Genomic DNA, 22,755 nt, shown 5'->3' with positions numbered 1-22,755 from the left:
AATTTGTTTAGCTCATCAAACCAAGGCCCACATAGTGGTTTTTCCCAACTCATCATGACCACTGTCAGCAACCTCTCAATTTCATCTGATACTGTGAAACGTGTCCTCCCTCAAAAGTTCTCTTTCTTCCTTGTTCACAATGTCATAAAGTGTCACTGCTACCTTTTCACCTATTAGAAGCTCATTTGCAAGACTCTCTTCCTTTGCCTATTTAAATATTTGGTGTCTTCAATATTGGGTTTCTGACCTATGCCATTTTTTTTCACTCTATAGCTCTTTTCTCCCAATTTTAGTCCCTGTAAGCCACTAAATGTGCATTAAGAAACCACACAGACCATCAATTTTTGTAATTCAACACAGTATTTATGACATGATGTTAGTGGTAGTAATGAGAATATCCACAGCTCCATATTACTGAGATAAATGATAGCTATGATCTCTGTCAAGGTGTCTACAGCTACCCAGATGATGAACATACTAAGCTCTCTATCACTTTATATATTCAGTAAGTTTCTTTTCTTATTATTTGCACTGAGAAAATTCTAACTCACATTATAGGTCACAGGTGGCAAACACAAGGCTAAACACGGGCTGAATCCAGCCCTCCATCTTGTTTTATCTAGTCCAGCACTTTGTTTCTACCTGGTGGCAGCGCCAAGCTGTCACTTACCTGTTAAGAAGTAGTTGCATTTATATAGTCCTAAAATTACATGTGGCCCTTTGAAGGCAACTACAAGGCTGATGTGGCCCCTGGTGAAAATGAGTTTGACACCCCTGCCATAGGTTAACAAAATGGGTGCTCACTTTGATTGTTACAAATTTTCAGGCCTACCATGAAGCTGGAAATTATAGAGATATTTTTTATTAAAATCTACTTTCCAATACCAATCAAATGTTAAGCTAGTCGATGAGCATATCACGCTCAAAAGCAGAAGGTAATAAACTCAACTCTGAAAACAGTATTCTAGTCTTTAACAGCATTCATCTTTAGAAATGTTCCTTCAGCTTCCATTGTCAGTATTTCTTTTTTTTTATTTTAATCATTGTTCAAGTACATTTTTCTCCCCCCTACTCCCATTCCAGCCCACCCACCCAACCCTCTCTCCATTGTCAGTATTTCAATAAAACCTACTAGTGCCTTTGTGCAAATTAGAACGTGGCACCCTTTACAAGACAATGTTGTCCTGATGATGCCCTTATTTAAAGTAAAAGGCCCCCTTAACTTTGGTGAGGCAAAGCTTAGATGAGGATCCCTATTCTTAGCAAGCAACATGTAGGCCACATTTTAGCATCCAGTCATCGTCTCAGCTGTGCAGAAACTATACAATCGTATTCATCCAACATTCAACAACTGGATAAATTTTTTTCTCCAATAAATCTTGGGAAAAAGCCAAGCTTTTGATGCTTTAGTGATTTGTACCACATTAAAAATCATGACATTCACTCTCTCTTTCTCTCTCTCTCTCTCTCTCTCTCTCTATCTCCCTCCCTTCCCTCCCTAAAAAAATAAATAAATAAAATCTTAAAAAAAAATCATGACATTCAAATCCTACAGGTGTGTGTCCAGTGTATCCAAGACATGGACAGCATCATTTGATGTTATTATTTGAGGTAGCCACTTAAAAGAATGAAGAGATATATATAGAGAGAGGAAAACACCACTGCTATGAAGATAATATTTTTAATCTCACTCAAATTGGAAAATTTCATGTGAAAGTGACCTTCCATTCACAACTAGCACACCTCAATACTGAAAAACAGAGTCCTGAATACACAGAGATCACAATAAAATTACATAACTCGGTAGCCTCACTTTGACAGTGTTTACATTTTTTCTGGTTCCTTTAACTTTGAATTCACAACAGGAGCATATACTTTAGTCACCAACATTTCCCTACGAATAAGTACTCACTTGTAAGGCCCTTCCTGCTATGGCCAATGGCTTATTCTGTATTGGTATATATCACCAATAAGTTTTCACCAGACTGCATTAGACATTAACCTTTAAATGACAAAGAATCACATCTCCTAAAGCCTGGGCTCTCACTGATAAAGAGAATAAAATGGCATCATGTACCTCACTCACACACATTTATCACACACATGCAAAGAAGTATTCATATGTTCCCTATCCATGGTTATTGCCAACCAAAACATGCAATATTTGTTATCACCTGTGAGAATAAGTGTGTTTCCACATTGATGTCACTGACATTATGAGACATAATACAAAGCCATTTAATAAAAGAAGTTCACCAATTCTACTTCTCTCCAATCATATTTTATAGAAGCACTTTTAAATATTCCTCAGAAATATGACTGCTTATACAATTTTAATTTGACGCATGCCATTCTGAATAATGCCTAGGTAGAACTGGGGACTTGCCTGCCTTTAGCAACAAATACTGCATTATTATAGAGAGAACTGAAGTAGTTCAGGAAAAGTATGTTTAATTTACCAGAAAGATCACTGCTCTTTCTTTAAAAATATCAAAATATTTGACAGAATTGTGCCACTATTCAAAAAAAATCTTCATGATAGACAGTACACTGGGAACAAATTAATAAACAGTTCATTGAAATTACTAATCAATCAAATCTTTCTTTCTGGTCACCTTTTCCCCTTCCAGATTCTTCTGTAAAAACATCATATTCACTTCTTTCAGTACATACAGATTCATGCTTTATATTTACATGAGATCCCTATATATAATTTACATTTAGAATAGCATTCTGAGTTTGAGTGTGTTACTGTTTTTCACCTCTCTTATGCTTCCATGACTTACTTGTTAGCCATTTTTGTCAGCATTTTTGTGAACTGGGAATATAATGCAAGAAAAGAACAACAATCATGCAAATTTAATAATCAAAAATACCCAAATGACATAAAATTAAGACAAACTATACCTTGTTATCTAAACTATTAGCAAGAAGAACTGACAAAGGCAGTCTCACAGTGAATGCGTGACTTCTAAGAATTCAACAATAAGAACATAGACTTGTGTGAAAATCACAACCTTTTATTTCTAACTTGTGAACTCATCTCAACAACATTGCTTACTCTTCAAATGAAATTGCCAATTCACTTCTGATTTAATAGAGCAGCTAGAGTTACCCATGCTTTAGACACAATATATGAAACACACCTATGCAGATGATCTAACTGGGCAATCTTATCCATTCCTGTGACTTTATAATGGCATCAGTAAAGAATCTCAAATGAGTGCTGCCACCCAGATCTGTTTCCTTACTAAAGGGTATACCCCCCCCCCCCCCCAGTAATCATACCAGGCACTATAATACAGCAGGACCAAAAGTAATTTATCATGTCTTCTTAATTCACTCTCCACCCCCAACAAAATACTGTTATTACGTTTTGTCTTCTATTTCAGTGACTGAAATTCAACTCAACCACCCAATAAGAAATCCACTGTCATCCTTGTCCTCTCTGTCTCTTTCACTCCCAAGATGTAGCCATGCACCAAGTCTTACTGAGGTCTACTTCTAATATTTATGAAAGCTGCCCCTTTCTCATCTTTCCCACTACGACCAACATTCCAAGCATCAGACACTGAAAATACACCCTGAACAGTCTTTATACTGTACTATAGTGATTTCTCTAAAATACAAAGCTGATTATGTCAATCTTCTGTTATAACCCCTCAATAGCTCTGTACTGACCTTGTGCTCAAGTCCATAAAGTCCAGGTTCCTTGGATTGCTTATGAAATAAACCAATTTCTGACTGGGACCACAGTGCACTGCTCTTACCCCTGGCCATACTGTGTTTATTCCTCAAAATGCACCATGCTCCATGTAACCTTGAGTATTGCCACATTCAATTCCCTTTGTCTTGAAAAATACTACTCCCCCCAACAACTTTCCTGCAATAAAACTCATCTAGCACCTCCTTTACATAAATTGTACTTTCTCTCTCTCTCTCTAAACTATGCCCTACCTTGCTTGGCAAACACCTGTCATTTCCTAGGGCCCTGTTTAAATTGGTCTTCTTCCCGGAAGCCTTCCCTGAGCCACAGGAATGTTAGGTTCCTCTCCATGGGCACTCATCCTCAGTTCTTTGGGCTTCCATTGTCATAGTGTTTATCATATTTCCTTGGAATTATATATACTTAGTTCTTATATACTCCAAGCCACAAAATTCTCTAGGAGACTGACTATATCAAGTTTATTCTTATACCCCCAGAGCCTAGTATAGTACCTGAAACATAATAATTGTTGAATAAATCCATTCGAGAAATATCTGTTGAGCATCTACTATGTAGCTGACATTCTATGAAGTTTACAAGTTATACTGGTTTCTAATTCATGGACTTAATAGGTCAGGGAACATACAGTAAATGAACAAACATGTACATGACTACATGCATAAATGAGTAAATGTGTGAATAATGTCCACAAACCAAGATTAGGACTAGTTTGTCCCTACAATAAGGCATGTGCTGCTCTTCTGTTTTGGAGTTGCTCCTATTTATCACTGGGCAAAATGATAGATGACACAGACCAGAATTAAGAAAATGTCTTTTCACAATTCTAAATTTGGTTGAGAGTCACAAACACACTCATACATTCTTCTGAGAACTAATCAAGAAAAAACAGGATTTCTTCTCTTGACATTCAGGAAGAGAAACAGGGCAGGCTGAGGTGGAAAGAAGAGAAGAAGAGGACTACGCGGGAATCAGGTAGCAGAAGGAACTCTTCAGAAGGTAGGCTTGGCTGGCTGGCTGCAGTGAAGGCTTTAGATAACCAGGGAGGAGCAAGAGGGCCTGGGCTTCTGGGCCCCCGCACAGAACAACAAAGAAGAAATAAACGTTTCCTATGTCATATGGTTTTATATGGCCAAAAGCAGGTGACCTTGGAAGAAAGTAAGCATGAGAACCCTAGTTTCCTCATCTGTACACTGGGGAGGACCAGTTGTGAAGATTAAACATTTAAAAAAGCACTTTGGGACATATAATACTGTTTAGCTTTTAATTTTGTCCTTTACATTGAGTGATGAATTGCTGCTTCTATTTAATATAACTGCTTCATTTTAACTCCCTGTCCTGCAGCTCACCCTATCTGTGAGTGAGGATACAGCAAAAGCCTCTATTGGTCTTAGTGAGCAAGACCTAGTGTGCCACATTTGGAACCGTAGGAAATGATTCCAGGACTGCAACCAGTATAAGCAATAAACATGTAGGTTGTGAAGGCACAATTTATATGTTAACTAATCCACACATGCATCTTGGCATGAGGTCAACTGGAGAATCTCATCAACACCTGGTCTTGCCTACAGTTATATGATTGCTAGTGAACATCTGTCCAGAATAATTTTACAAGAGACTACTATGCATTACAGGTGGAGACCATACTTTCCACCAATATCCATTCTTTAATCCTTCTTTTTAAGACTGGAAAACACATGTAGCTACCAATTTTACAAACCATATTTCTCAACTTCCCTTAAAGCTAGGTGCAGTCATATGACTAAGTTTTGCCCAACGGAATGTGAAGGGAAATGATGCATTTCCAGGTAACAACCTCAAAAGGAATTTACCTGTCTTCTTACTTCTTTATCTGGCCTTCCTTATTTTGAGAAATTGACCCAGAGGTGAAAGCCCAGTACTGAGGGTGGAAGAGACACCACACTACCTCTAAATCACTCACTTCCACACAGTTCCATGAGAAAATGAATAAAAAATTCTATCTTATTTGGGCCACTGTGGTTTTAAATCTTTTACAGTAATATTACCTATACTTTTATTAATACATTATCTCTGTAAATTACCCAAAAACGCCAGCAATGAACACGAGGGGACATGGTACCTTGTATAGTTGAAGGAATAAATCTGTCCATGCCCGTTTACTCCAGTTTTCAAAAATGGCCATATCTATAGTAAAACGTTGCGTTTCCTTTGGTATAGGGGAATACATCAGCAAGGTATCAGGAGCAGAAGACTTTAATAAATAAAATATCATAACATAGATTAGAAAGCAAGGCAAATGTATGTTCAAAATTTTAACCACTTAGCATATTTTTCCCCTTTAAATAAAACCTTTACACATCCTTCTTATACATTCATCAAGATCTGTAATTTCCCATGTGCCAATCATAGAACTATGAACACAGCTAACTTCTACAACTCATAGCCCTTTATTGAGGTCATGGATTTATTCATTCAGTGTACCCACTAGCTCTGGGGCAGAAATGGCAGAATGAGAGGCAAAGTTATTCTGAACTCTGAGCCTCTAAGAGCCACATTGTGAATTAAGCCACAGGGAGTCAGGAGAGTGCCAATGAACAGGCTCCAGGCTCTGCTACTAATGTCATGCAGTGACCATAGTAACAGTACCACAGCTAGCCTTGCCTCAAAGCCTCCAGACAGCTCAAAACAATGCCCCTTCTCAATAGATTTGCATAATTTGAAAAAAAAACTATGCATATCCAGCTTAATTTCTCCCTAGTCTCTTCTAAAACTGAAGAAGGGAAGTGTGAAGTGGTGGTCAAATTAAACCAGTGTTTTCTTTGGAAGATATATATTCTAAAAATTCACGGCAACAAAAAGTTTACATAAGCACACACCATTCTGCATTTCTAAATTCCCTAAAAGAAGCAACTACTTACATATTTAAGAAAACCATGTGATCATTTCTGCCTAGGCTTCACAGAGATTTTTAAACAAATACAAAAATATTTATGTGTGTGTATATACATACATGTTCCAGAGAAGCATAATCTTTAGGACACCTCATAAATAAAAAACCAAGAATTCTAAAATGAAATCTTTAAGCACAGACCAAAAATCAGCAAATTCAATAATATTTGTGCAGTTGTTCCAAGAAGTTATATTTCCTTACTCTAAGTTCAATCCACTTCTTATAATCTTCTGGTTCAAATAGAAATTCTGGCAATATATGAGCAATATATGCTCCTTTTGCACTAAAATTTAAGAAGAAAAATCCCAATTATTATGGTATACTACCCATGATTTGTAGATCACTTGCATTTCAATTTCAATTAAGTAATATCAATGTCATATACTTTAATAAATTATAATTTTAATATTTAAAAATATAATTTAAAAATTTCCCCTTAACAATAAAATGTGTATATGATGTTTCCATTAGAGAACTGATTAATGAGAAAGATCTTACTAAGTGTCTTTAACCATCCACATCTATCCTTATATGTTAATGGATAGAGAGTTATGATTTACCCCCTATTGTCAAACTACTAACCATCTTTTGTAATAACACTATAAAATTGAAAAATATATAAAAAAGTCTGAATACAGTAAAACATTTAATAAGTAGGTCATTGGTCACTCAATATTCATAAAATGCCTATCACAGATATGCCTGAATATAAATAACCCCTAATATAACACAATTCTTCACTTATTTTTCCAAAGAGACTATCCAAAATGTGTGACCTCTTCGATTATACAAACTTATAGTAGAATAGCTGAAGCAGAAAATATCTATTTTTAGTATTTTATATATTCAAAATCTAATACCTATTTATATTATTTTATACTTTAAAACACATTTATCACACTTAAGGCTTTATACGTTTCCACTGTAAAATTCCCTGAAATATTTTAATCCAAACTCTTCCTATGCACATCCATCACCACAGAACCTACAGACATCTAACATAGTTTTGGCAGGAGTGTTTCCTAGAAGGCATTTGGTATGTAGGTATAACTCATTTAATGAGCATAGAACTCCATCCACCATAACCATTTACCAGAAAAGAATGCCTCACCTAGTAGTCAACTCTGGAACACCCTCAGCAGTCTGCAGTCCTAGAACTACTGAGAAGTCAAAGAAAAAGCAGAAAGGAGACTTAATATGATTCTAAAAGCTTAAACCTTGAAGACAGTGCAGACAAGCACAAGAAGAGAGAAGTAAGGAAGGGAACCCTAGTGGAGATGGAAGCAATGGACATAGTTCTAGAGTCATTAAGTTTGACGTGGCCCGGGGTCAGTTGAAGCTAGTGAAAAGAAATTGTGCCACACACAGATAAAGTTCCTTCGTTTGGAAGTCAAACATCATCCCTTCTCTTTGATTTTTACACTTTAACTGTCTCTATTTCCTACCTATTTTTATGAATCTTCATTACATTCAAATTATTATATGTTTAAATAAAATCTAATTTGAATGGAACACTACTTCTTAGCAGGAGGAGCCAACCTAAAGCCTATGTAAGAATTCAATGAGATGAAGCCCCATTAAGTTGAAATCCTAGCAGGGGTATCCAACCTTTTGGCATCTCTGGGCCACACTGGAAGAAGAAAAGTTGTCTTGGTCACATATTAAATATATTGTGACATGTAATCACCAAAATGATCTCATAATGTTTTAAGTAAACTTATGATTTTTGTGTTAGGCCACATTCACTGTCTTTCTTTTATTTCAAATCTTCTAGCCCATAATTCCATGCTCTCTGAGGCATTCAGCTTCTCTGCCAATGCCATCACTGTTTACCACTGCTTCAGGCAACCTCCTCCTAGGGCTCCTCCCTCCTCCTCCCTAGTAATCTGGTCAGATCTCTTCTTATCAACAGTAGTGCCCTGCCATCCCCTAAAGGAAATCTTCTAGGTTCATTGGCTGGTCTAATAATCAAATTGAAATAAGAAAGATTAACAGGAGAAAAACAAATTAAATATATACCTACTGGAGCCCCACAAAGATGTGAAACTCCCAGGTAGTCAGGTAATTGAGGAAAACGGGGTAAGGGTGTGGGGCTTCAAAAGGGAGGAAGATAATTCGCAGGAAGATGAGAAGAGCAGATGTTTGGTCAACAGATGTTTGCCCTACCATGCAGGTAAGTCTCTCTGGTATAAAAAGTTATCTCTGGTAGTATCTCTCTTTCTGGGCTAGGTCCCCTGTCTATATTCTTGGAGTCAGTTAAGGGAGAGGAAAGCTTTCCCCAAGTCTGTCTCAACTGCCTTCAACTGAAAACAACCCCAAGTCTGTCTCAACTGCCTTCAGCTGAAAACAATTCAAATGCCAAAGTGGCACATTTTGGGGCAGTGCATTCCACCCCCCTCCTTCATTGCTTCAGTGCAATATCCCTGTTCGTGCTCCCTTCTGTTTATAAAATCTTTTGCCTTGCATAACTCTTTGGAGTTCCTTCCCATCTGCCAGACTGGATGCTGCCTGATTCGTGAATTGTTGAATAAAGCCAATCAGATCTTTAAAACTTAGTTGAATTTTGTTCTTTAACAGCATTTTACAGATGCCATTATGAAGTCAAGTCAAACAGAATAGGTCACCCCAAAATATGCCTCTTTGGCATTTCCACTATTCTGAGAAACTACAGACACAGGAGCTCTGAAAACAGGATGGAAGTTACCCTTTTGTAATGAAAATCTACACTTATAAAAGAAATTTACATTAGAAAACAAGCCCTCACCTGGAAGAGAGCTATTTCTAGAGAAAACTCTTTATCAGAGTGACTTTCCTGCAAGGCAAGGCAACCCAAGTTTAACCAACACTTCCTCCTCCCCTCTCAGGATCCCTCCATTCCCCCAATCTTTCCAGGCCCTGGACTCCTACCCCTTTCGCTAGCTCAGAGTGGTACAAAGCCTCAATCTCCTGGATGTCTTTGAGTCTCATATCTTTGTGAGGCTACCATAGTTAGTCATCTAATTGTTCTTTTTCCTCCTGTTAATCTATCTTTTATGACAGCCAAGAACCTAGGAGGAAAGCAGAAAATTTATTTTTCCTCCCATACAAGAGACTTGTTTCTTTATTTTTATTTTGCATCTATCTTAAGGCCTAACTTCATCAGTTCCTCATACAGTATTTACAATTATGTTTTGTCAATAGTTTATGTCTGGTCATTAGTTTTATAGTGTTGACTTTCATAATTGATTTGATTACACTTTTACATTCCAGGCTTTCTATTTGCATATTTCTTCCAAGTTTAACATTAGTAGAACAAAAGAAAATTAGATGTAATGCGTTATTAAATTTTAAATTTAACTTCCAAAAATTATAGTTTCTCAGTAACTGCACAAGATAAATATAATTTCACTTGTACAAAAGTCCTCACCTACTGTCACCAAATTTAAATGGGGAAACTAATAAAATTTATTATCATTTTGAATTTAATACCTTTATTTCCTTGATGAAACATATGCATGTATTTTGGATTAATGACCCAGTTTTATTACCCATGCTGCCACATTCTGAATGTTGAGGAATTTTATCACAGTCAACATATCCTGATAGGCATATATTTACTGATAAAACAGCAATAAATTGAAATGGCTTGGCTTTAATAAAAATCATTCTTCCATACCTGCATCCTCTTACTGCAAAATGTCACAACAGAAACCTCCCTTGTTAATGTCAGCACTACTGGAGCTGTGCCAACAATAATGCTCCAAGTGCGCATGACTATCTCAGGTATCACAGAGTTTAACGATGTTATTAGAAAACTATTTGATTTCTATATTGCACAAACAATAAAATCTAGTTAAGTATGAAAATGTCCCCCTTTTGTTCACAGTTAATATTCCAATAGATTTTAAAAGCACAACTAACTTTCTAAAATAAGAATGGCATTAGAATTTTTGCTTTATTGAGTGAAAGCATTTACTTTATTGAATCAATCAAGGACTAAGAGCATGAAGTAGTAAAATTCAAACAAAACTCATGTGTCTTTGGTTTGAAACTTATAAACATTTAAATAAAGGTTCCATTTAGCTTATAAATATAAAGACAGAGTTGATAAATGCTGAATTTTCTGGTATGTTTATGTCAACAGACATTTATGCCTAATAGAAGAACAGATTTTTTTATATAGTCTATTTCAATGATAATGATACCAAAAGAACCAGTTTTCAGTATGTCACTAATGATTACTGTATTGGAATAACTTAAGAAAACATTTTAGCACATGAAAGGCATTAATCATCATTTATTGTACTTCATCATCATCGCTCTCATCTATGCATCATATATATGCATCATATATTACATATTTTATTATTTGCCTCCTTTAATCAACCAAGTTTGAGAATTATTAACCTCAATTTTACAGATATTGCAACTGGGGCTTAAACAGGTTAAATAACTTGTGCAAACTCACAAGAGTATAAAAGAGCTAGAATTTAAGCCTTCATCTACCTGATTCAAAAGCCATGCTCTTTTACCCCAGTTCAGTTTGCTTCAGAATAACTTATTTGCTTTGAAATATTTTTATTCTTAAATGCAATTCCATTAAATAAGGCATAATAATGAGCATGCATAAGAAAGAAGGCAGCATTTTTTAAAGATAAAAGAAGTAACATCACATGGAATTGAATTTACTTGTAAAGGGAAGTAAGTTGATTTTCCTAAGTGCATTTATTTTGGTAAATGAACAATTTCCAAAAAAATCAATGGAATTAGAAATACGAGTTGTAGTAGCTTTATATTATCCTACTTTATAGTTTCAGTGTAGGGTTCATGCTGTTTATATTCTGCTTCTGTTTTAGTTTTATATTATGAAATTAGAAATAAAAAATTTTTCAACAAAAAATAATCACATCATAAAAATAATTATTACTTTTAAATGAATGAAATTATATCAGAAGATACTAGACACTGTGTTACTCTGCTCAGGCCACCATAACAGAGTACCTCAAACTGGGTAGGTTAAACAAGAGAAATTTATTTTTTCATGGTTCTGAATGTTACAGGGTGCAGCCAAGAGGCGGGACCCCAAATGGGCATTTGAAATGAGGTCCAGAACTCAAGGTGTCCAGGAGATTTTAAGATGTCTTCATCCCTTCCCCCACAGGTGTGAGTTGGGGGAAGGGGCACACAGAGCAAGAACATGCAGGGCAGCTTTGCAGCTAATCCATGGCATGGTCATTTAACATACCTATAGCCTTTGGCTGGTCACTTAGATATGCTAAATAGCTATGGCCATGCTCTAGGCCAGGGGGATGGAAAGGGACCTCCCCCCAAGATGGGACTGGGAGGCAGGTCCCCTGAGTTACAGCCCCTGTGTGGGAGCTCGGAGAAGATTGGCTCCATGACATGGGGTCACACCTGCCCAGACCCACGATGGCAACCAGAAAAGCTGGAGAAGACTGCAGATTGAGGGCAAGTGTGGCCGAGTGTAGGAGGAGTCGGAAATGAGGCTGCAGAGGAAGATTGGTGCAGGGATTTAAACCCAGACACGGCAGCCATTGAGAGGAGAACCACGCGGCCTTGACAGAGTGGAGACTCCCGCAGCCCTGAGAGAGAGAACCACATGGTTTTGGTTGAGTGGGGACTCCCGTGGCCCTGGGAGAGAGGACCACGTGCCTTTGCCAGAGTGGGGACCCCCACAGCTTTAGAAGGGGGAACTACCACCTGGTTTTAGCAGAGATCCTGGCAACTCAGCTGAGGGTGCCGGGAACCCAGGGAGGTCTCCCAGTCGAGACGGATTACTGGGAATAACCAGGGACTGCCTGAGCCATGGACTTTTATTTCCTTTCCTGAGGTACAGTACTCTGGACTGGACAAAGGGTGAGGGAAGGAAGGACTGTGTCTGTTTGTGGGTGTTTTAAGGGACTTTAGGATTTTTGATAAAGACATTAGGTCACTACTTTAAGTTTGTATAGCATTAAATAAACATTTCCTTTCCTTTTCACGAATCTCTGGCACTGAGAGATGTCTTTCCTCAGGTGGCGGACATAACGGACCCAGGGGCTTCTTTCAATAGTAGTATATCATCCCAGGCCCCCCTTGTTTGTTCTGTAACATGAAGGCAAAAAGTCCAAGACCAAGATGCCTGAAAATTCGGTTGCTGGTGAGGACTTTCCTCCCCTTTGCAGATAGCTACCTTCTTGCTGTGTCCTTGCATGACCTTTTCTCTGCGCTCCCACAGAGAGAGAGGAGGAAGAAAGATCTCTGGTGTCTCTTCCTCATTTTATAAAGGCACCAGTCTTACAGGCTTAGGGATCAACGTTTATGGCATCATTAATGTAATTACATCCTTAATGGTCCTATCTCCAAAAGCAGTCACTCTGAGGGCTAGGACTTCAACATGTGAACTTTGGGCTAATGCGTCTCAGTCCATAACAGGCAGGAATCACAAGAAACATTATGCCTATTACTTCACAGATAGCAATACAAAACTGTAGCAACCAATTACATATTTTTTATAATACAACTCATATGACATTGTTATGAGATGAATTATGTCCCCCTAAAGTTGTATGTTGAAACCTTATCCCTCAGTACTTCAGAATGTGACTTGGAGGTAAGGCCTTTAAGGCAGTGATTAAGGTAAAACAGGACTGTTAAGACTATCCCTAATCCAATCTGACTAGTGCTTATAAGATGAAATTTGGACACATGGAGAGACACCAGGGGTATGTACACATAGAGAAAATGTTATGTGAGGACAGGAAAGAAGGCAGCCATCTGTAAGCCAAGCGGAGATGCCTCAGAAGAAACCCAAAATACCTGCACCTTGATCTTGGATGTCCAGGCTCCAGAACTGTGAAAAAAATAATTTTGTATTGTTTAGGCCACCCAGTCTGTGGTATTTTGTTATGATAGCCCCCTAGCAAACTAATATAGGTATGATGGAATATAAATATCTTAATATGATGGAATAAATATCTTAATAATAAAAGTCATTCTTAAGAGTTCATAGTTCAATATTATAACTAAAGAGCAATGTATAACATTCATAGTACCCAGCCTAATTTTCTGTGACTTGACTTTCTCACTGGTTACATCTTCCCTCCAGGAATATAAATGCTTCACCCCTTAATTTTATATATCACAAAATGTTCTTTGTTCCTATTAGAGTGTTCTGAAACTCAATTTTAAAATTTTATTCCTTTTAGCCCAGGAGCTCAAAAAGCAAGGCTCTGTGAAAGAAAATGTTAATAAATATTTAATGACCACTGGACCCATTCTGTGCTATCAGTGACCCTGGGTGTCCAGAGATGCCAGATAAATGAGATGTGGTTCCTGCCCTCACATGCTCACAAATGAGTGAGGTGCACACTCATGCATGAGTCTGTGGTGTGCCATTTTCCTTAAATGATAGAATCTTTCTCATTCTCCTACCCAGATTGGCTATGGAGAAAGAGAAAAAGTACAGACTTGAACCTTCACATATCTTAGGCTCATCTGACCAGAACAGTTTCTTTATGGTAATTATGTTCTTCAGGATAAACAATCCCAATCTCGGCCCTTCCCTACCCACCTCCAGAGGGCTTCTGGGAAGAGGCAGGTTTACTGCCAAGTAAGTAAAGCTTTAACTTCAGGCTTCCTCACTTGTATGAGCCACTTCTAAAGCCATGTATCTATTTTTTTTTGTATTTTAATTTGATATTGTTTTTATAAAGGAGGAATCTCCACATTGTATATGGGATCATCTGAGGACATGGATCACCCCTGCACTTGGGCTTCCATGAGGTAGGTTAGAGGGACTCTTATATCTGTACACGAAGGTCCATGACTAGTTTTCTGGTTGCTCAGTCTCTTTGGCAATGTCCCCTCTATGCCTGAAGCCTAGTTGCCATGTGGGCATCTGCTGCTGAGGCCTGATTTGGCAATCCTGTATCTCACCTCTTAGCTCCATCAGGGACCAAGAGAGCCTTCATAATTGGCTTAGCCACTCTCCAGTTCTCATACATTTATCATTCACACTGTGGCTTTAGAGCCAGCTGCCCTCCTGCTTCTTTATTTGCCAACCCAGAATCCCCTATAAAAGGCTGCTGGGGTCTTCACTCAATCACCTTCAATGACTTAGAAACTTCTAGATCTTTTCCAAGCAACAGGAAACTCAAGCCAGTTTTGGCTATTATCATGAGAGTGCGAATCTAAGAAATGAAGAAAAGCTACTGTATTTTGTTCAGTACCATTCCTAATTTTAAGATCAACATATTGCTAGGGACTGAAAAATTCTGATGTAAAATTTTAAAAACTGAACACCAAATCTTTCATTGTATTCCTGCTAAAAGTGGCCTCTTCTTACTCTCCATCCCCATTCCTGGTAAGATAGATGAATATCTCTGGTCAACTATGGGGTAGATTCCATATATAAGTAAGCCAAATATAAAAACAGTAATATATTTCAACATATAGTAATCCTAATGCGTAAATAATAACCAGTAACAAATACTATTTTAGTAATACAGGAGCATGGAAAATGGAGTAACAACACTATCTATGAATGTGGGGAGTTCTAGTGGGCAAGGACACCTCAAACATAGGCAGAAGAAGTGCTAGATACTCATCAACTCTCCTCTTACAGTTTTAATGAGCTCTGCTTTTCCATTTCTTGGTGACTTGCCGTTTAATCTTTGCAGACATTATAATGATAAGTATTTTTCCTGTATTTTCTATCAGCCATTTCTGGAAAATATCACCTGCCCATTATTTTCATATTGAAAGACTTTATGCAGACTAAAAGTTCACAGTGCCCATAACTTCAGATTGTACTAACAGTAATCTGAAGAATAAATTATTGGTTTCACTCCTTTTTTGTTCAATGGATTTATATACTTGACTTATATGAGGATTCTCAGAATGAGGCCATGGATCAAAAGTATCAGTATCACTTGACATTTATTATAAATGCAAATTAGCATTATAAAATCTTTGGGTAAGGGCCAGCAATGTATTTACCATGTCATCCTAATGATTGGGACAGATGATAAAGTTTGAGAATGATTACCTTAGATTATAAATTTGATAAGTTGTAAAATCCTTATTTGCTATTATTTTTCCAAGTTATATATTACAAGGTGATGTATATTTTGAAAATTTACTAAATATTTTATTAAAAAACAAATACTATCACAATCTATCTAGCTATCTACCTATCCATCCATACTTAGGTATTTTTCTACCAAGCCATAATTATATTTTTAAATTAGCACATCTGTGGACTTACCTGAGAAAGTTAAGAACTGAGGAATGTTGCTTATAAAGTTGAATCACTCTTTCAGTGTGGTCCTCGGGTAAAGACTGACTAGGATGAACTCCTTCTGGCATTTTTCCACTCAAGTGGCGTATCACATCATAAATAGTTTTATTATATTTTAAAGAGTCACTTGGTTTGGGAATGTCTTCATGTGATAGGAGTCCTGTGTGGGTTTGTATTTTACACACATCCCTATGGGAAAATAATTTTTAAAATTTACTTAAATCTCAAAATGTTATATATTATGTAAAATGTTCAATGGTGAAATAAAATTCTATTCCAAATTACCAATCAAAAAGGAAATTACAAAATTCATTTATTCAGCTACTAAGTTAGTAAAAATTAGATTTTAAAATAACCCCACAGCTTTCCAGCATCTTGTTTCAAACACATATAATTTACAATTGTCAAGTGTCTGAAAGATTACATTATCATTAGAAAATGTAAGTACTTTGGATAAACAGTATAGGAATTAAATCCTGAACCCATCACCTACTAGCCAGTAGTTTAGTGTAACTCACTAAACTCAATTTTTTATACTATAGAGATAAATAATACCTATAATAGTTTCCAAGGTGTATTCTAAACATTCATCACATATGTTTATACACAAAGTTATACATATTTTCTCAATATTTGTATTTTCACACTTAGAAGGGCATATTTTGCACACTGGCCTCATGAGTAGGAATTCTCATTTTAAAGATAAAGTTCAGAGATCTATTATTCCCATGTATTTCTCTGTTCTTTAAATAGGACATGCAACCTCTATTTCCTGACACTTTCTGTACCAAGTTGTTACATATGCTAATTTTTAAATGAAGTAAAAAACTACAACGAATTTTGCTGTCTATAATTTATCAAATATCTAATACTACACTATTTGTTTAATAGCAATCAGTCACAAATCTCTTACTAGCTTAGACTAGCAAATAAAAATGACCAGTGGGCCATTCGGAATGGCAGTTTGCCAGTCTGCTGGCTAGCAGGTCTGTATCACATACTACAGGACAAAGAACATTGATTTAGGTAAGGGTTTGACTGCCATTGCTCAGATCCTGGCTCTGCCAATTACCATATTACCCAGCAACCCCTCTTCTTGGATATGTCCAAAATTAGAAAACATTTATTCACATAGCTATATGCACTCATATGTTCATTGAAGCATGATTCACAATGGCCAAGACATAGAGACAACCAAAGTGCCCTTTGACAGATGATTGGATAAAGCAGATGTGGTGCATATATACTATGGAATACTACTCAGACACAAGAAAAGATGAAATGCTGTCATTTCTAACAACATGGATGACTCTTTAGAATATCATGCTAAGTAAAATAAATCAGAAAACATCAAGAACCATATGATCTCACTCATATGTGGGTTATAAAACTGAAAGCAACAAATGCACAAATAAGAAACACAAAAAAAACCTCATAGACACAGACATGAGTATGGTGGTTACTAGAGGGAAGGAGGGTGGGGCTAGGGAAGGGCAGAGGGGGTCAAATATACGGTGATGGAAGATTTGACTTTGGGTGGTGGGCACACAATGCAATATACAGAAGATGTATTAATAAAATTGTATAGTTGAAACCTTTTTATTGACCAATGTTATGCCAATAAATGTTACACATAAATTAATTAAAATAAAAGTAATTAACACTGCTAACAAAAAGAATACAAACTATTGTTCATAATCTTACTTATCACAAAATGAAAGTACTCATGGAAGTTGACATTAATTTGTCACAAGAGTGATATTTAAGTAAAATATACCTCATCGAATTTACCAAAAAAATGAAAAGAAATCATTAAAATTCACTCAAAATAGGTAAACTTTTCAGTAGAACAAACACCAAAGTGAAAAACTGGAAGTTGTAATAGGATAACTTCTCTCAAAAATTCCTTGGAGTGCCCTGACCAGTGAGTCTCAGTTGGTTGAGTGTCATCCTGCAAAGCAAAAGATTGCACGTTTGATTCCCGGTCCAGGCACATGACTGGGTTGTGGGTCCCAGGTTGGGCCACTTACAAGAGGCAGGTGATAGCTATTTCTCCCTCACATCAATGTTTCTCTCCTTTCTTTTCCCCTCCCTTCCCCTCTCTCTAAAAAATAAATAAAATCACCCCTGGCTGGTGTAGCTCAGTGGATTGAGCGCGGGCTGGGAACTAAAGTGTCCCAGGTTCGATTCCCAGCCAGGGTACATGTCTGGGTTGCAGGCCATAACCCCCAGCAACCGCACATTGATGTTTCTCCCTCTCTCTCTCTCCCTCCCTTCCCTCTCTAAAAATAAATAAATAAAATCTTAAAAAAAAAGAAAAGAAAAATCTCTTTAAAAAAATAATAAATAAATAAATAAAATCTTTTAAAAAGAGTTCCCTAGAGTCAGATGATTTTATTATGATCAAACTGGTAAATTTTCAGGGTACATGCTACAGTCATTTTCTCTCACCATAGACGAAGATGAAATATTAGCGAATTTTTTTTCTATGGAGCTGATATTATAATATTAATTTAAAAAACTGAAAAAGGTAAGTTATAGAAAGACTACACACTTAACGTAACCTAGCTCACTCCTAAATATAGATGCAAAGATTCTAATATAGCCCTTTGTGCTAGGGATTAGTATTCACCTTCATGGTGCCAGCAAGTCACACCAGTGCTGAGAAAGGGGGTACAAGAGCTCTGAGAACCACTATACCAGTAGTGTATAACAAGGGAGGTGCCTGACTTCCTGTTTAAATGAACAACAGAATTCAGTGACTTGATGTAACCAGGTTACCTGTTTTAGACATGTGGAGCAATAAAAACAACACATGAAGACTGAGGAAAATGTATTGTCAAAGAGGAGATAGTGTTGAAGAAATTGACACTTCCTGTTCACTAATACCACTGTCTACCTGATTACAGTCTAAATCTAGGACTGATATTTTCAAGTTTAGAAGGACTTTTCCTAGTCATAGTTTACCCTTTGTGTTTGACAAATGAGGACACAGAGATTTTCAGTGCTGCCTAAAATCATTGGATGTTTAAATGGAATACAAAAATATGTGTTTACTAAAGAATTTAGTCCTGGCTGGTGTGGCTCAGTGGATTAAGCACCTGCTTGTGAACCAAAAGGTTGCTAGTTCAATTCCCTGTCAGGGCACATGCCTGGGTTGCGGGCCAGGTCCCCAGTCAGGGGAGTAGAAGAAGCAATCAGTGTTGTCAAAGTTTGTCTTGCACGTTGATGTTTCTCTCCCTTTCTTTCCCCCTCCTTTCCCCACTCTCAAAAAAATAAAAATCTTAAAAAAAATAATTTATATTTGCATCTTTTTCCTTTTCTTAATAGTCTCATGATTTGTCAGTTTAGAATAAATTATTATATGGTATTTCACTTAAAACCCCAATAAATAGATGATATTGCATTATATGATTCATAACAAGGGATTTAGAGAAACATGCAACTGTTACCTTCTTATACTCTCTGGTATAGAAAAAGTATGTGGTCCTCCAGGCCAGCCAAAGAGGCTGAACCAGGTCTGAGCTGCATTTACAACCTGCTGAAAGAACTTGTACGTCTCTGTTCCTGGTTCAGGAAAACATTGCTGAACTTCCTCCTCGCTTTCCATCAAACTTTCACCTTCCTTTGAGTCACTTTCTTCCAAGTTCAATGCTTCAGATGACGGTTCCAATTCTAAAATTCACATTTTTTTGGTAAAAACAGTTACTCGACCATTTAGTAAAATAGTCAGTTTCTGTAGTTTGTAGGTAGACAAATAGAGCTCATTCTACAAATTATTCTATGCTCTCAAAAAAAAATCTGATCTAATTTACTCCTATCTTAAAATAAAAAGAAGAAAATATTTTCAAATACCCAATAGAAATGCTTTAAAATAGATGAACTACAATAAAAAACATTAAATTTTCTTCTTGCCATAACAGTATGTAAAAACACTCCCCAAAATAGAACTTATTCATTTTTCCATTAGATATGTAAATATTTTAACAATTTTTTAGCTCTACTTGTTAGAATTAAACCTTAGTTTAAAAATTTACAGAAACAAAATATTGGCTTTAGATTCAAAGTAACTTCTTATCCAAATGAAGGACTTTAATAAAACAAAACATTTTGAGTTAATTCTTGAAAAATTTTCAAGAATATAAAATGATTCTATTATAGTTTTAAACATCTGCCTGTTTAAGGGCACAAGTACAACTCATTTAAAAGCCTCACAATATTTCATTTGGTTTGGTCCATTCAGTAAAATGAAAAATTTTCAATACAACTCATATCCAGAAGAAAAAAAAATGTTTGAATAGTTAATTGCAAATAATGTTATCAGATTCACATATTTTTCTGTGCTCGTCTCTTTCTAAGATAGACAATATTAAATCCCAGCTGGATAATTAGAAGATAATCTCCTAGGTCGACAGTTCCCAAACTGTGGCCAGAGGGTATCAGGGATATCATGGCAAATTCACAGGGGCTGTGCAGGATATTTAGCATTTGAGTTAAATATCACTGTAACATCTACTGGCTATCACATATACTACAACTCTTAAGTTCTTGGACCAAACCATTTAATAAGTGGAACTGCTTAGTAGGTCTTCTGGTCTAAGGGAAAATTACAGAGATACTAAGTATCCTGTGAACCAGAACCATTAGAGAATCTCTGCTTTAGATCATTGGAGAGAGCTCCCAAAGCAGATGACTCACTTCACACTAATTATAAATTCATAATTTTCTTCTTATATTTATTACCTGAAAAAAAAACAAAGCTTTTAACGAAATAATATTAAACAGATCATGTTAGAGACTGGGTGCAGTGGTACGCTATATATTTGCCACATACCAACAAATAATCTCTTCTCAGGCTCAGCATCACTACATTTAGAAGGACCAGAAGAGGATAGTACATGTTTTGGGGAGGAAGTGAAGTATTGTCTCTACTCTTTACAGGACTGGGATCCCTATCTGTAAATGACACTTCACATAATAGCGGGTCATGCAAGCATTTATAAACTCACTATTCAATTTAATTTCAAATTACTGAACCTGAATTTCATAATTTCATATATAAAATACAAATGTATTATGCATTTATATATACTTATATGTGTATATATAAGCATTATATATTTATGAGTATTTAAATACTTATAAGCATTACACATTTATAAATATTATATAGGTAAGTATTATATATGTAAGTATTGTATGTATTATATATTTATATATGTGTATTTATATATATACTGTGTGCATATATATATATAAAATATATATATATATATATATATATTATATATATATATATAAAAGAAAAAAGCCTAAATGTCCATTACACATTAGATGTCAAATAGGGAAAAGATAACATAAAAGGTGATATAGTTGACTCAAATGAACTTTGTTTGATAAGGCAATTATTATGGTATATCAAAGCTTCTAGAAAATAAACAATGTTCAACTGTAGCATAAACTAGGATATGTAAAACATTTTAAACGTTTTTAACATCAAAAATTTTGAAATGAATTATATAAGGTGCTCAAAAACAAATATAAGAAACTGCATCACTAACACAAAACTGTCTTCCTACTTATTTTTCTGAAATGAAATCACTGCTTGGTTATGAGCTGATAGCATTTTACACAGCTTGTGGTGTCTATTCCAGTTAGAGTTGCTGTATGTACACTAGAGTTTGCCACCGTGGTCATTGGAACCCAACTACAGGCAGCGCTGACCAAGGAAAAGCAACAGATGTGACCTAGGGCAGATTATCTATACATGTATGTATGTGCACATATATGTATCTATATACGTCAGTCAGTCTGTCTGTCCATCACTGTAAGTATCCATGTATGTGTATATATAGATATCCATACATATTTTCATATTGTAATTCTATCAGTAAAGCATGGCCTGTATAGTTACAAGGATCTAATTTGAAAGCTTGCCACTATGACTCCTGAGCTGTTCAACCATGGGCATATTACACAAGTTCTCTGCAGCATATGTTTTTATCCATAAAATGAAACCAAAAGTTCTGAGCTCATGAATCTGTTGTGAGAATTACTTTATGACCAAAAACACATAAAAATATGCTAGTATATACTAAGTTTCTTCCACTCTTTCTGTACAAAGTCATTCAGAGTTTGCCAGAGAACCTTTATCCAGTAGGAGTGCATAGCTCCAGAACGCTACACCACTATAAACTTCACAGAAGTGCGCCCTAGGGAATTCGAGGATAGGATGAATCATTGTGTGTGCACTGGGCAGTATCATTTCAACTTATCAACTTACTTCTAAACAGTTATAGTTGGATACAAACCCAAATCTGTACCTTTCCTATTAAGTTACTGATTCCCATAATGGTTTTTATTTAGCACATTAGCTATAGCAAGTAAATCATCCTGCTTTACTTTGGGACATGCTTAGCACATTGTAAGATTTCACCTTTACTGAACATAATCTACTTTAGTCTACAGCACAGTAGCTGGTAAGTGGGTAGGTTCTAAGGTCTCATACATGTGGTTAGTACTCCCTGGGGCAGGTTGCTTAAACCCTCTGCGAGTCACTTTCTTAATCTACAAGGTGAGATTATTAAGAGTATCAAACTCAGAATTGTTGAAGAGACTAAATGAAATAAATATTAGGCACTTAGCAGAGCACCATATGCCTGGAAAGAACTGAATATATATTATAAATTGTTATACAGACTTATAATTGGAATATTTAAGAATCATGATGTCTTCCTATAGTAATAAATACCCAAATAAATGCATTACTTTTAACCCATATGCTTTGTAATCAATCATTCTACAAAGATTTGATTCCTT

At 36.1% G+C, this 22,755-nt stretch overlaps 1 protein-coding gene across 1 annotated transcript in view; it reads right to left on the bottom strand.

Annotated features, from left to right (window-relative positions):
* The window catches only part of CFAP47 (cilia and flagella associated protein 47), a 342,408-nt gene that overhangs the window by 213,351 nt on the left and 106,302 nt on the right, over positions 1–22,755 (bottom strand). The window contains exons 28-31 of the mRNA XM_028523447.1: positions 19,389–19,611; positions 15,904–16,125; positions 6,858–6,939; positions 5,826–5,957 (exon numbers count right to left, since the gene is read on the bottom strand). Of these exons, the coding sequence (XP_028379248.1) occupies positions 5,826–5,957; positions 6,858–6,939; positions 15,904–16,125; positions 19,389–19,611 (659 nt within the window). The remainder of the gene's footprint in view (positions 1–5,825; positions 5,958–6,857; positions 6,940–15,903; positions 16,126–19,388; positions 19,612–22,755) is intronic.

The sequence above is a fragment of the Phyllostomus discolor genome, chromosome X (genome assembly GCF_004126475.2).
Source record: "Phyllostomus discolor isolate MPI-MPIP mPhyDis1 chromosome X, mPhyDis1.pri.v3, whole genome shotgun sequence".
In the NCBI taxonomy this organism is placed as follows: Eukaryota; Metazoa; Chordata; class Mammalia; order Chiroptera; family Phyllostomidae; genus Phyllostomus; species Phyllostomus discolor.
This window is presented reverse-complemented; position numbering and strand designations above follow the sequence as displayed.